This window comes from Pteronotus mesoamericanus, unplaced genomic scaffold (assembly GCF_021234165.1).
Source record: "Pteronotus mesoamericanus isolate MK-2021 breed Mesoamerican mustached bat unplaced genomic scaffold, CSHL_Meso_final contig_50, whole genome shotgun sequence".
Classification (NCBI taxonomy): domain Eukaryota; kingdom Metazoa; phylum Chordata; class Mammalia; order Chiroptera; family Mormoopidae; genus Pteronotus; species Pteronotus mesoamericanus.
Genome location: NW_026555186.1, coordinates 27,733,586 through 27,749,955, shown reverse-complemented (window position 1 = coordinate 27,749,955; position 16,370 = coordinate 27,733,586). Strand labels below are relative to the sequence as shown.

General features: G+C 33.1%; 1 protein-coding gene across 1 annotated transcript in view; it reads left to right on the top strand.

Annotated features, from left to right (window-relative positions):
- The window catches only part of ANKRD31 (ankyrin repeat domain 31), a 128,427-nt gene that overhangs the window by 19,808 nt on the left and 92,249 nt on the right, over nt 1-16,370 (top strand). The window contains exons 5-8 of the mRNA XM_054578257.1: nt 2,332-2,405; nt 7,523-7,566; nt 10,125-10,769; nt 13,343-13,614. Of these exons, the coding sequence (XP_054434232.1) occupies nt 2,332-2,405; nt 7,523-7,566; nt 10,125-10,769; nt 13,343-13,614 (1,035 nt within the window). The remainder of the gene's footprint in view (nt 1-2,331; nt 2,406-7,522; nt 7,567-10,124; nt 10,770-13,342; nt 13,615-16,370) is intronic.

Sequence of the window (16,370 nt, the reverse complement as noted above, 5' to 3'; positions counted from 1 at the left end):
AGATTTGTATAACTCAGGATTTTCTAAAAGACCAATGCCTTTCGCCCCCTGGCTTATTTCGCTTAGCATGATGCTCTCCAGTTCCATCCATGCTGTCGCAAAGTTTAGTACTTCTTTTTTTCTTTCTGCTGCGTAGTATTCCATTGTGTATATGTACCATAATTTTTTATCTCACCTATAAGCGGAACCTAACCAACAATGCAAAGAAGCAAGGAAAATATGACCAGCAACACTGAAAGGAAAAGAAATCAACAGAGACAAGAGGGAACGGGGGGCAGGGAAAGGGAAGGGAAGGGGAAAGTCAAGGAACATATAGCAAGGACTCATGGACAAAACCAAAGGGGAAGAGCTGAGAGAGGGGAGGTGGGAGGGGGCAAGGGAAAGAGGTGGGGGGAAGGCAGAGACAAATGTATTTAAAAAGTAAATAAATTAATTAAAAAAAAAAAAAACCCAATGCCTGATGTCACAAAGTCAGGCACAGGTAAAATATCTGTTCATAGTACAAGTAGACCAAAGGGTTGTAATGTTCATTGATTTTTTTATTTCAGTTTCTACATTTTCAGTAACCTTTAAGGAAGTTACTGCTTTTAGAGTTTTGATGGGATATCAAAAAAGAATACCTACAATTATCCAAAAAGGCTACTAAAATACTCCTTTCTTTTCCAACTGCATGTCTGTGTTAGATCAGATTTTTGTTATATATGTCAAACAAAATATATGGCAAAAGGTTGAAAGCAGTAGCACATATGAGATGGTAGCTGTCTTCTATTAAACTATGAAGAGATTTGTAAAAATGTGAAACATTTTGAAAATACAATAATTTTTCATAAAATATATTAGTGTGTTACTAAATTATTAGTTACTTTTAAATTAATGATCATTTAAAATTTTTTCCATTTTAATTTCTAATATGTAAATATAAATATCAGCCATACAGACAAAAACTTTCAAGAATGTAAAGAAGTCCAAAATAAAAGGTTTTGAGAATTGCTGTTTAAAAAAACTCTTTTACTGAATATAAGTTTATCTACAGAATAGAAAAAAGGCTAAGAAGACTAACAAAACATCCATAATCTCACTGCCTAGAGAGAGCCATTGTTAACATTTTGTTACATTTTGTTTTAGGCTTTCTATATATTTTTGCTTTTATTCATATTTTCTACAAAATTGCTATCATTCTGTAGATAGCTTTATATGCTCTTTTTAAATTTTAAGTAATGGTTATAATTATTTTCTCAATATTTTTATAAACATGAATTTTAATGGCCTCATAATGTTTCACTGTATAACTTGACTGTACTATAATTTAATCACTATTGTCAGACTTGTATATTGTTTGCAGTCTTGCCTAATATAATTATTTTTAATAATTTAGATGAAAGTTTGCTCTGTTTTTAGATTTATGTCTTCAGTTCTTTCTAATTAAGGAAAAGAATTCTGTTATTGACTCAAACTATGATTTTATTTTGTTGTAAATCAGCTTCTAAAAAAATCACAGTTTGGGGTGGGGAAACAGTATTCAGTTTTCTTTGCCTCATAGAAATTATTTTACATGAGCAGTTGTATTTCCAAGATAGCATATATTGATTACATCTATTTTTAGACAGAAGAGAATGCTCAATTTATTATTCTTGCTTGGGATTGAAGTAGATATGTCTGATGCATGAAAACTGCTCTTAAAACAACTGAAAATAGAGGCTTTTCTTTTTTTTAAAGGAAGATACCTTAATTGCATTTGTGTAGTAAATTAGATTGAGAAAAAGAGTTAACTGCTTTTCTTCAATGACCTTTTAATTATTTTAGGGCAGGTGATCAATATTGCAGATTAGACATGACTCTCATTTTGCTTTTACCCTCTCCCCTTCAATATTTCCTATCTTTGCCTGCTGTGAAATACAAAAATGATAAATGATGTCATTAGTTACTTTCACTTACATCTCAAACTATAATGACAAACTTTCAATGTATTTGAGGATTTAGATAGCCCAACTATATGTCAGGACCAATTTTGTTCCTGACCCCACCACACCTATTTGGCAGATAGTCATCTTCAAAGTTACTTTCAGAACTAAATGTAGTTTAGCTTGTTTACACCCCTGAAGTTCATCCATTAATTTTTCAGCTCCCTCCTTCATTTTTCAACCACTTGAAATAATGTTCACAAATTGGTAGTAATTGTGAAAGTATTTGGAATGATGTAGCAATAAAAACAACTTATCCTATTTTGAAATCCCTTTAAATGAAAAAAGTTCAAATTGTATTTGAATGAGGAAGTGTTTTTTTCTTTCCATTTTAACATTTTATTTATTTATTTATTGGTTTCTATTTCAGAACTAGAAAAAGTCCAATGTTTACTGTGTCATTTCCCCAGTCTGAACTTTCACTGAACCACAAAAGCATCCAAGGTATGTTTTCATGGGTAAAGTTATTGAAAGTAAATTTGTTTTAGTCTAAAAATACAAGGCCTAATTAGATATACTTTTGTTTACAACTGGGCTAGTCTACTATACATTGCTACAATACATTTTAATATGTGAAATCAATGTTGCTATTTACTTTGGATCATGCTGCATAAAGTTGCCCACATGAGAAGCAGCTCAGGTGCAGTCAATACCAACTACGCCAAAAGTCTGCTCTTTCGACTTGTAATTTCAGGACTGAAATTGAAAACAAGGTTTGGTTCTGTGTTCATAGCATTCTTAATATTATATATGTTGTGCCTTTCTTGACAGGTAATCATGCAGTCCACTTAACTAGGATTAAGCTATATTAGAGAATGGCTGGCTATCTTTGTCTTTGAGGTGTCTCCTAGTGACTCCTCCAGAGTGAATATCATGTATGTTGTGTGACAGTGTAGTAAATATTCTTGGAGGCCAATGAAACCTGGTATTGTAATAAAAGGAAACAAAAACATGATAACTTGAAATTGAGAAAGTTAAATTTTAAAAGCTCTGCCTTCTGCTACTTTGTTGCTACTACAGTAGCAGTACCATCTATACGCATCGCCAATTCTTTCATATGCTCTTAGTGCCTAGATTTTGGTCTGTAATATTTATTCATATTTTAACAAATATTTATTGATCCTACTGTGTACTAGATATATAGGTGCTGTGAGTGTATGGAGGGTATATAGGTGCTGTGAGTGTATGGAATGCTAAATAGACCAGGATCCTTACGGGACAGCTGATATTTCTTGGAACATGAAGATACTAGAATGGGTCTGAAACATCCTACTGTTGTTAGAAAGCCAGAATGCTTTCCAGAATGTCTAAAAGTACAAAAGGAATAAAAAGCTAGATCACTGGTGCTCTAACTGGCCAAGCTATCACAAATTAAGTTGGCGGGGGGGATCCAACAATAATTTTAAGTTCATGTAAATAAGTGTGAAAAAAACCATGAGTTAATGATGATACTAAAAAATGTTAATAGTGTACAAAAGGTAGTCTCAATGCAAAAATTAAAACCACTATAGTAGAGTATTTAGAACATTGTAATGACTTTAAGAAAAGAGGCATGTTAATATGTGTGCACTGTGTTTTCTCTATTAAATACGTGTCTGTTTATAAAGCATAGGACATTTTTGTTTATTACTGTGTTAGTGAGAAGGAAGAAAATAGAATTGTACAATAAGTCAGGTAGTCCTGGGGTAAGAATTGTAACAGGAAAAGGAAAGACTACACAGCATCAGCAGTCATACATAAAAGCATGTAAAAAATTGTGTCTATTTATGTCCCAAGATGGCAGATTAACTTGATACATAATTAAGGAGACCTTCCTACACAGATTACATCCCCCATCTCTAAGGAAATTAAAGCCTTGGATGGCCCTGCTGATCATGATATTTTTAAAAATATATTGACTGTCTTTTTTTATTTTATTGTTCAGTTACAATTGTCCTACCTTTTTTCCCATTGCTCACCCCTACCCCATCCCCGCCCTACTCCCAGCACTCAGTCCCTCACCCCATTGTCCATGGCTATAAGTCCTCTCTTTGTATTCCTTTGCTTGATATTAAAAGAGCAGGCATAAGCTTGCAACAGTGCTAAATGTGTCAGTATATAATAATGATAGCACAAAAGCTTTTGTAACACTAGCCATATAAAACTTAAAGATAGCATTCTTGGGCAGAACATTACATTTCACAAAAAATAACCTTTGTGGAATTTAAGGTATTTATTTATTATTAAGTGCAGTCAGATCATTGACTCTTCAGGTTTGAGTTGTCTTGGAGGGAACGGTACCATGACCCAACAAAAATCCGTTAGTCATCCCGTGTTTCTCTCACGTCAATGGTTGTCTCTCTCTTTCTCTCTCTCCCCCCTCTCTATCTCTAAAATCAATAAAGCATTTTTGGATCTCGTACAATTTCCTAACCCTGGCAAGGTACCAAAATAAATATGACTTTAATCATAAGAGGCATAGGAACAAGTATGGAAATAATGTAGAATAAATTACACCAATGTATTGTTATTTTAGAATTATGTTAAGAGCAGTAATAAGTTTTATAACCATCATATTCATGTGTGTTTTGTCTAATAGTTAATATGTTTGAAGTGGTAAAAGTGTCAAACTTGTATTTTAAATTATGGGAATTTAAGTTTATAATTAATGTTTAAATGTTAAACAATAGTTTTCAAGTTTTCCTATGTTAGATAAAGAAGTTTAAAAGATTGACCATTAAACAAATATAAATATGAATAATAGTAGATGTTTCCAAGTAAAAAAGCCTTTGTGGTTTTTGAGATGTCTAATCAATTGTAAATAGGCTAATATAATTTGGAGTATGGCAAACTTACCCACCAAAAGTGGTGAAAACCTATTTGGCATCTTTTACAAGATACAGTTTATAGGTCAGGTGTAACAATCATGAAGCTATAGAGGCAACACCTTAGAGGTTGAAATCCGTTTTTTATAAGTGTGACTTGAACAGTTTGAGAGAGAGGTGTTATGGGTTATAGCATGCCTTGGGCATTCCTTTCTCTTCTTTGAGTTTTGATCATGATAACAGGTGTCAGGAATAGCTTGCGTTTTGATCATGATAACGGGTGTCAGCAATAGTTAGTTTTATTCTCATTTTTCTCGTGCTCAATCCCAGAAAAACAGGGACCCACTATGTTCTGCATTTCCGATATTCCAACCTCCTACTCATTTGGTCTTGTGAGGGCCATTAGTGCCTTATGATGCTATTGGTACCTGTGCACTCTTGGCACCACCAGTAGCATTGTAAGGCACTCATTGCAGTTCTTAGTCACAAGTCTTTTACTGACTGTTTCTTTAAAAGTGCCACAGAGCCCTGGCTGGTGTGGCTCAGTGGATTGAGCACTGGCCTCTGAACCAGAAGGTTGTAGATTCAATTTCCAGTCAGGGCACATAACTGGGTTGTGAACCAGGTCCCCAGGCAACCAATCAATGTTTCTCTCACTGTCTTTCTCCCTCCCTTCCCCTCTCTCTAAAAATAAATAAATAAAATGGTTTTTAAAAAGTGCCATGGACACCGGAATTATAACTTCGTGGTATTTCTTACTATCATGAATCTTTTGTGACTTGAAACCCAGAAATGGTAATTCCCTTCTCTTTTAGCTCTTACTTGTAGTTCCCTCTCGTTCTTTACCCCTTTCAGAGTGTTGAGAACAGGAAGCTTATTTTGTTAACATCCTAGAATGTGAGTTGATTTATGTAATAGGAAATTATTAAATTGTTAGCTAGTATAACTGACTCTGTCCTAATACCATTCTATCTTCTCCCTCTCAATTCAGAGTAATTCTAATTGAATTGTAGACTGATCAAAATAAGTAAATTATCTTTAGTAAGTATGATAACGTTGGCCTTAAAATAGTTTGTTTAGAAGTTAAAATTCACCTCCTCTCAACGTTTTCTTTTCATTTGGCACTTTAGAATTATTTTTCCCATACATTACATTTTATCTCTTTCAAGTGGTAAATAGAAAATGCACAAAATCTTCTAATAATTTATTAAAGGAGAGAAAAGAATTCAAGAAATAATGCTTTTTTTTTAGTTTGTAAAAACTGTTTTAGGTAAACTTTGTAGCCAGAAAATGAGAATTCCTTCTATGTGAGTTTTTAATATAGCAATCAAATTACCATAATATACTTTATTATATTTATCAAGTTTTAAAAATAGTAAACTATTGGCATAAAAGAATTATCATTTCTATGTTAAGGTGGTTAAAAACAACATAGAAGAAGATGACTCTAAGGTTCTTTCTTTACAATTCAGAGAAGAAGGAAGAGTATGAATTCTGGTTTTTTTTTTATTCTAACACCCCCCGGGATCTGTTTGTTAAAAACAAAATTTGCCTTGCAAAGATAATTGAAGATGTATCTGTTGTTTTAAAATGTTCCTTTATTGATATTAAATTTTAAGCAACCAGACATACAAAATTTGAAACAGGATAGAGTGTAATATATCATTATTGCTTGGCACAAAGGGCTGTAATGCAAGGATAAGAAATGTTTTATTCTTAAGACTTTTTTCTCATCATCTTGTGAGGGACTGGAATGCTGTGATACTCTTAATCCTCCTAGCTGATTTTCATAGCTTTTCCTTATCAAATGGTAAAAGTGAAGCATGATGATGATGATGATGATGATGATGATGATGATAAGCTTTTCCTTATCAACTGGTAAAAGTGAAGCATGATGATGATGATGATAATGATAATAATAATGGGTTTTTGCAGGATATAAAGCTCAGTAAGCATATAAACTCAGTATGCTTATTTTTTTCTGCTGAAAACCTGTCTTATGAGGATGCATTTGAGGTTCAGCAGATAACTACTTGCTTATACTTCAGCTCTAAACATTGTGCAATCAAAAGAAACCAAAATAATGACTCAAACATATGCCAGTGAGCCCTGAATTCCTACCTAAGTATGTCAGAGTGCTGGGGCTTTGCTGGTGAAGGTAGAAGGCAAGAGGAATAGAGTAGGAGAAATACCTTTTTTCTTGATCCCCATTAGCTTGGTGGGACTTGCTGTCAGCCGGCTCACTTCAGAGACAGTAGGCCAGATGAGGAATAGATGGTGAAGGTGAAGTCATATTTAAGACAATCTCCTGACTCCTTTTGGCTCCTGCATGAAGCACTCCTTCTCATGCTTAACAGCATAAATTCATTTAAATTCTATTACCTATAATGGAAGAGATAATAACACTGAGGAAGTAGACATGATTTTCCCTCATGTAGTCATAAATAGTTTAAATAACTCAGCCAAAATAATAAGGTTGGCTTTTAGCTAAACTCATTCCAAATAATTAGAATTTTACTTGGCTTCATATAAAATATTTTAGGGATATGGCAAAATTTTCTTTTATTAACTTTACTGCCAGCATAATGGTACTTTTATATCAAATTGGTATAATATTTATAACATATTTGAAATGTTACATGAATGTCTGAGGAAATCATTTTAGGTTATGTGATTAAGAAATGCCAAATGAGGTGGTATGTATATTTTTAGTATTTTAATAAAACTGGAATGTAAACAAATGTTATTATCTTCTAGGGTCTAAGGCTGAAAATCCTGAAGTTTTACCACGCCCAGAAAAGGTTGGTGTACATAACTGAGATTAGCTATGCAGAACATAGGTTTATATCTTTTTTTTAAAAAAATTATGTTTATTAAAGTCTCAAGCCCATTTAGGCTCTTTTTATAGGCAGGAATATGACTAAATCATTTCAACAGGTAGAAATCTATTCTTGTCCAACAACCCCTTCCAGTATTTATTTTTCCTTATCTCTAATGAAATAGTATTTTTTTGACTATGTTCCTATACTTGATCTTAGCCAAAAGGCCCAGAAGTAATTGACTATGTTCCTTATTTAGTATTGTAAGTTTCTTATTCTTTATCTAGAGGGGAAACATATAACTTATTATCAGACTAGTTGCTGAGATGATGTAGCAGAAATGCTTTCTGTTCTTTTAATATTTCCTTGTACAAACTGCCTTGCCATCTTCCAGTATGGCATGGTTACTGTACTTGCCATACTTGCTAATCAGTAACCATGTATTGAGTTCTTGTTTAGGCTTTGCTTTCTCCTTGGCACTATGGAGAATCAGAGGATTGTAAGACTGGCTCTGCCCACAATGGACTCATGCAATCAAGGGTTACCCAAGGTCAACACTGCTATACCTTACTTTACCTCAGCTGTACCTTACACATTCCTGGTTCCATAACTTTGTTCAGGTCAGGAACCAGAAAACAAGGGAAAGAACATAAAATTTGGGACCAGATAGGTGTGTGTTCCAAGGGTAAATGTGCCATTTACCTGTGTAAAATACCACTAGTGCTATCCATTTCATAGAATTATTGTGAGGAGTGAAGGCAATGATAGTTCAGCATATCTGGCCCAAGTTAGTGCTTAATAAATATGTGTTTCTCCCTTATATCATTTATTCACAAGTCTTTGATTTCTAGCTCAAATCCCTCTTCTGTGGCCCTGTCTCAGATGACTCTGGTGATCTTGACAAAAGCAGTTGATTCCCCTTTAACATTTATTATTCATTGACTATTTCAGTATTTCCCAATCACTTGCATCCTATAATATTAATAGATCTTTTGAGAAAAAGGATTTTTTTGAACAAAGAAGTTTGGAGAACATTATATCCTAATGTGTTCTCAGATTTACAATGTACATACTATGAAAATTCTTGTGATAAAGAAACCTGTTTAACTTCATTTAATTGCATTTTTAAAGCAATCATGAAAACTTGCAACAGACTCCTCTCCCCCCAAAACTGTCTTGTAACACACTAGGCTTTATGGTTTATGCCATTCATTTGAGTTCATATAGTGTTTTTGACATTATTTATATTTTACTTAATGTTATATATTTATGCTCTCAATCTTCAGTTAGAAATTAAATTCCTTTAGGGCAGTGACCAATGCATATAATTTATTTCATATATGGCCTTGAATTAATATATATAAGGACTATAAATAGAAGGGAGACATTGAGCTATGACTTAAAGAACAGATAGGATGTATTTTTTTTAATTCCTTCTAAATTCCTTTTATCTTTCAGAGCAAATAATAGTTTGCAGTACTGCTAAATAAGTGTATCTTCTTAGGCTTTGTGTGTTATGTAGCCAAAAGGTGTGGAGAAGATGGTTGGTGGCAGATAGAAAAGGAACAGGGGGAGAATAAAATAGTTTTCACTCTTCTTATTCAAATCAAATCAGAATATTAGAGTGCTTAAAATTTATAGTGCATTGTGTCAGAGTGGTGTGTCAGTGGAAGGTAGATTTGATTTTTAGTGACAGACAAAAGTCATTGAAACCTGTTCTGTTGTTTAAGGTCAAGCAAATAAGCAGTTTTTAATACTGAAAAGAAGTTCAGTGTCTTTAAAATATTGAGACTGGTTTTCTTGAAATGCTTATAAAAAGATTTGAAAACACTTTCAAAAGAGGAAGTCTAATAATATTTTGAGCATTAGAAATATTGTGAGAATAGGTATAACCCATTAAGATGATGTCTTTGAAAAATAATAGTCATTTAGAAATACAAGTTTTGTGTTTTTTTGTTTAAAACAACCACAACCCAGAATCATTTATTTATAGCCAGGGCTTATAATATTTACATAGACCCGTGTCCTAATTTTTCCTCTTTTTCCTTCTGACCACCTTCTCTTTTATCCTTTTTACTTCACATTTACATAATCATACAGAGATGGGAAATAAAAAGGTGAAACTATACCAATTTTATTCTTGGTTAATTTTTATAAAATTCAATAGATTTTTGACAAGATTTTTGACAACCAACTGCAGAGAGGTTTTGAGATCATTGGTTAACTCTCCGTGCCATCTCTGCTTCTTCTGTAGCACATTAATTTAACTTAGCTGAACAGATAATTTGCCATCTGTAATTATGGCCCAGTCAATTTTACCCTTGGCCCACTATTTGATGTTTAGCCATGTGTTTAGAGTCATTAGTTATTTGGTATAGTAAAGTAATAAAGGGAATTTTTATTTATAGAAAGGGAGGAAAATTGATAAAACTTTTTGGTGATAACTTACTGGTATGATAAACTGGGAAACTATAAAATTTTCATTTTAAACATTTCTTTGTATGTATTATACTGATGGAATTTCTTTTTGGAATACACAGGAACTAAATGCAAATAGAGATGCTCCTGAAATTAGCCTTTTCTCAGGTACTGGTATGAAAGTACCTGATACGGTTCCTGAAAAGGAGAAATCTTTAATAGAGCCACAGACCTTAGCAGCACCAAATACATTTTCTGAGTCTGGAATGGAAGTCACATTGACTATGACTTCTGAAGAAACCAAAGATGAAGAAAGCTCTCTTGAAACTTTTGTGTCTGCCTTAGAAAAGTTACTAACACCACCACAAAACACCCAGGAGGAAAGATTGTTTGAAACGATGAGTGATTTTGAGCCTAGGGAGTTGATAAACCTGTTGAGTAACTCTCCGAATTCCACATCAATACCTTTGACATGTCACAGAGATTCACTAGAAAAAACAGAGGATGATGCACTGCCAACTGAATTGTTAACAGCCTTAAATACATTGTCTGAAGACAAGGAGGGACCCATCTGTCACAGAAAAGAGGGAGGCAGCAGTCTCAGTGCTGGAAATGAATGTTTAGGAATAGAGCTCAACATGCCTCAGACTGATGAAGATTGTACACAAATAGCAGGAGTGAATTCTGAGTCTCTTTCTTCTACTCCATTATTTAAACAAGATTCCAAGTTAGCTGAGCTCCAGGACAAGCATCTTTCAGTGCAGCAAGTAAGTACAAGTATGAATCTATGGTTTTGCCTTTTATAGTGAGCTTTAACAAGTTTTCATTGCCCATATCCTTTATTTTAAATTCAAACCTTCTAAACAAATATCAACACTCAGAAAATACTTTTTGACTTGAAAGTGTACAATGATTTTTTTAGAGGTTCCTGGGGTAGAGTTTTCAAGGGGTAAAAGTTGAGGTAAGTTTCTCCCCAGAAGACCTGTGAAGATATATCATTAGCTTGCTTATATAGGAGAAAGAAAGAGTTCTTTACCAGAATTTTCCCTATTAGTTCAAAAATCACTATGTCTACCCAGGTAAGAGTAGAAATGAGATAGCCCACATTAATTTCTAGTTGGACATATGATATATGCAGTTGGTCTGCTAGGAGAGGGAAAAATTATGCCTGGCTTTAGCAGAACTTTGCATTCTCTGTCTGAGGATATTGCCAGGGGCACAATTCTTACAGTGTCATGCCTGGGGACTCTGCAGTGGCCCACTTGCTGAGTCCCATTTTCATGTTGACAATTAAAAAAGAATAATCTTTATTGTTTTTCTTATTAAAATAGTAATACATCCTTGCCCTGGCCAGTGTGACTAAGTTGGTTGGAGTGTCACCCTGTAGCCAAAAGGTTGCAGTTCGATTCCCAGTCAAGGCACATGCCTAGGTTGCAGGTTTGATTCCCTGGTGGGAGGTCCAGGTGCGTAAAATCTCCAGACCAAGTGGGAGGTAACCAATGATGCTTCTGTTTCTCATTGATGTCCCTCTCTCTCCCTTCCTCTTTGTCTAAAGCAATGAAAATATATCCTCAGGTAACAATTTTTAGAAAAGTAATATATCCTAATTATAAAAAATTTAAACATTACAGCAACACTCAATAATATAGTCTCCCACAGTTCCATTTTCCAGAGATAATCACTGTTAACAGTTTCATGTATCCGTCTCCATTTTTATCTGTGCATATTCTATGTAATTTTATTTTATGTAAATTGGATTATAATACATATAAAATATTACTTGTTTTTTAAACTTACTAATAATCTTGATTATCTTTCTGTGTCAGCAAATGTAGCAGTACTTAAATATTTCTATTTGCTGCATGGTATTTCACTATATGAAATTTTTATGTGTGTGTATATGTATACAGTTTATTTGACCAATTCATTAATTATGGTTGTTTGGATTATTTTTATTTGTTTTCTTTTTTTCTTCTGTCTATTACCAAATGCTCCTATGAACATGCCTAGGAATATATAAATAACATTATACTAAGGTCATATTGCAACATACACACCTAGAATCATAATATTATATGTAATTCTGGTAAAAAAAATCTCAAAACAGACATAGTATGACTAAAAATATTCAGAAAAATAGAAACTAATCACAAGAATAGGGCATGAAGATTTAATTAATCATTTGAGTATTGTAATCTGAAATGAGGCAATATGAGTAAAGTGTAGGAAGTTATGATAGAATAGGCATGAATTTAGCAAGTCGTCCAGAAAAGAAATTAAAAAAAAAAAAGAGCTGACAGTTTGTGGGGTGGGTGGTTAAAGGGTGGAGGGACTGAGCAAAAAAGTAAAAGGGCCCATGGATGTAGACAACAGTGTGGTGATTGTGGGGAGGGGGTGGTTGGAGGTGGAAGAGGGTATAAGGGGGATAAATGGTAATGGAAAAAAATACAATAAAAAATAAATTTTAAAAAGTAGAATGAAATTCTTTGAAGTATTGCTTGAGTTTGCTAATTGTCTTTTGAATAGATAGAGCCTCTTTGTGCAATGAGTTTTGTCCCATTGACATTAAATAATCATTGTTGATTTTTGGTTGTTTCTTGAACATTTAATAATTATAACCAACACCATATAAACTATGATCAATGAAAATTGTTAAGTTAATGTTAAAAGAAACAATGATTAAAACAGATATCACTAAAAAATAAATGAAATAAGAAAGATTGATTTAGAACAAATCAAATATTCTTTTTCACAGCTGTAATAAAAGTATGGACCTTGTTACTTTGAGAAGCTTAGCAACTGGATATATAAATAATTCAGGAAAGGTTTACATGGTATTTATTAAAAAAATATGTCATTATAAAAGTTAAATCTATAATGAATTATTAAGGCAAAGTCAGAGCTATTTATAACATACTGTTAACATTTTAAAATCAACATAGTGGAGGTAATATACTTTCTTGTTCCTGCTGCTGTCAAATTAGAAAATACTAGGCTGAATAGAACATAGATCTGGCCTAATGTTACATCTCTACCCTTTGTACGTGTCTCTTATCATTCTGTGCTACACATTTCCTGTGAAATTAAAGCATTGAATTTTAAGAATAAATATTGATAAAAATAATTTTTACTTAGGTTCTGCTTGCCTTAGGCTTTTAAATATGCATTGTCTTTTATTATATTGATATATAATTTTTCATTATGTTCACACATGTGGGTTTTTGTACTTTCATCTTATAAGAGGCATTTTTATGTAATCAAAGAACAAGATAAAACTTAATTTCTCCTATTTTTAATATTTTTTGCATTTATTTGTGGATGTATTTATATTTTATTACAGACTCTAGAAGATCCAAATCCATTTGGATTGCAAGCTTCAGTTTATCAAAATGCAACCTCTTGTGATACACTGAATAGTAAGAGAAATTCAAATCCAGTGGACAATAGCTCTGACCAGGATGCTCCATGTGTGTTAAGGAGATCATCCAGAATAAAAGTAGGCAGATATACAAAGGACACAGAGGACATGCATAAGATGCCGGAAAAGATTTTACCAAAAATACTTGGCTGTGAGAATCAAACAAATAATAACTCTTCAACTGAGACTTTCAGGTATGCTGTGTTTATTTTTCTACCTAGATATGCTGCAGAACTTATAAATCTATGTTTGGGACTTCAGAGTCAGTGTATAGTTACCCCTAAGTAAAGAACTTTATTTTTTAGTGTTGTTAAATTTTTATTTTGCAGTTGCTTTTTTAAACTAGAAAACTCTTACTTTTTTATCTTGAAGATAAAATAATGGAGATTTGTTGTATTGCAACCTAATGCTAATTTTCTCTTTTTAAAAATAAGTTTTAGATAACATCCATCACCACACATAATTACAGTTTTGTTTTGTTTTTTTACCTGTGATAAGACCTTTTAAGATTTACTGTCTTAGCAACATTCAAATATACAGTACAGTATTGTTAACTATAGCCACCATGCTGTACCTTATATCTCTGGGACTTACTTATCTTTGTAAAAATAATTTTTATTAAATTTATTGGGCATGACATTAGTTAATAAAATTATATAGATTTCAAGTGTACAATTCTGAAATACATCATCTGTGTATTGCATTGTGTATTTACCATCCAAAGTCAAATCTCCTTCTGTCACCATATAATTGATTGCCTTTATCTTTTGTGATCCCCTATCCCCGCTTCCCTCTGGTAACCACCATGCTGTTGTCTCTGCCTATGAGTTTTTGTTTGGTTTTTTTTCTTGTTCATTTGTTTTCAGTTTTATATCCCACATATGAGTGAAATCATATTGTTTTTAATTTTTTCTGTCTGACTTATTTCACTTTGCATGATATTCTCAAGATCCATCTATGTTGTTGTAAATGGCAATATTTCATCTTTTCTTATTTCTGAGTAGTATTCCATTGTATATATGAGTATGTGCCACAACTGTCTTTTTAATCTTCACCCAAGGATATGTTTAGAGAGAGGAAGAGTGGGGAGAGAGAGAGACAGAAATCAATGTGAGAGAGAAACATCTATCGGTTGCCTCCCTTACATGCCCAGACCAAGGACTGAATCCACAACATAGGTATATGGCCTGACTGGGACTCAAACCCACAACCTTTTGGTGTAGGGGACAACACTCCAACCAACTGAGCCACTGGCCAGGGCTTTGTCGCATCTTCTTTGTCCAGTCATCTATCTAAGGACTTCTCAGTTTTTTCCATGTTTTGGCCACCATGGATAATGCTGTAGTGAGCATAGGGGTACACATATGTTTGTGAATAAATGTTTTCAAGTTTTTGGGGGGGGTAAATACCCAGAAGAGGGATTGCTGGGTCATATGATAACTGTACTCTTACTTTTTTGAGAAACCACCATACTGTTTTTCATCGTGGCTGTACTAGTTTACATCCCCACCAGCAGTGAATGATGGTTCTTTTTTCTCCACAACCTCTTCAACACGTGTTGTTATTTGTTTTGTTGATAATAGTAATTGTAACAGGTGTGAGGTGGTATCTCATTGTGCTTTGGATATACATTTCCCTAATAGCTAGTAAAGTTGAGGATATTTTCATACATCTGTTGATCATTTGCTTGTCTTGGGAGAGATGTATGTTCAGGTCCTCTGCCCATTTCTTAATTGGATTATTTGTTTTTTGTTGTTGAGTTGTATGAGTTCTTTATATATTTTGAATATTAAACTCTATTGAAGGTGTTGTTTGCAGATATTTTTCCCATTCAGTTGGTTGCCTTCATGTTTTGTTAACAGTTTGTTTTGCTGTGCAGAATCGTTTTAGTGTTATATAGTCCCATTTGCTTATTTTTGCTTTCCGTCTCTGTCTTTGAGGTAAATTCATAAAATGCTAAGACCAAAGTTTATAAGTTTAGCATGTATATTTTATTTTATGTAATTTATTGTTTCAGGTCTTATATTTATGTCTTTGATCTGTTTTGAGTTAATTTTTGTATAGGATGACAAAGAAACAATAAGCAAATAAAGTTTGTTTTTGTAAAGTTGCAGGATAGAAAATTGATATACAAAAATGCGTTGCATTCCTATAAACTATGAAATTTCAGAAAAAGAAATTTAAAAAACAGTTTCTTTTGTAATTGCAACAAAATAATAAAATACCTAGGAATAAATTTAACAAAGGATATGGAGGACCTATACACTGAAATTGTAAGACATTATTAAAAGAAATTAAAGAAGACACAAAGAAATGAAAAGATATTCTATGTTCATGGATCGGAAAAATCAACATAATTAAAATGACCCTATTACCCAAAGCAATATAAAGATTAAATACAATCCCCATCAAAATCCCAATGGCCTTTTTTAAAAAAGAAGTAAGAACAAAAAATCATCACACTTTTATGGAACTACAAAAGACCCCAAATAGCCAAAGCAATTATGAGAAAGAATTACAAAGCCAAAGGCATCACACTCTCTAAGCACAAATTCTACTATAAAGAGACACTAATGAAAACAGCATGGTATTGGCAGAAAAAATAAACACATAGAGCAATGGAACAGAATTGAGAGCGCAGAAATGAACTCACTAGATAAACAAATAATTTTTGACAAAGAAGTCAAATCCGGAGAAAATAAATCCTCTTCAACAAATGGTGCTGGGAAAGTTGAAAAGCCACATGCAAAAGAATGAAACTGTACTGCTATTTGTCATAATATACAAGGACTTATTTATCTTGTAACTGGGTGTTTGTACCTTGTGACCACCTTTACCCATTTCACCCACCCACCTCTGGCAACCACCAGTCTGTTCTCTGTATCTGTGAGTTTGTTTTTTGTTTGTTTGTTTGTTTTTGTTATTTTTTTGAAGTTCACATATAAGAAGA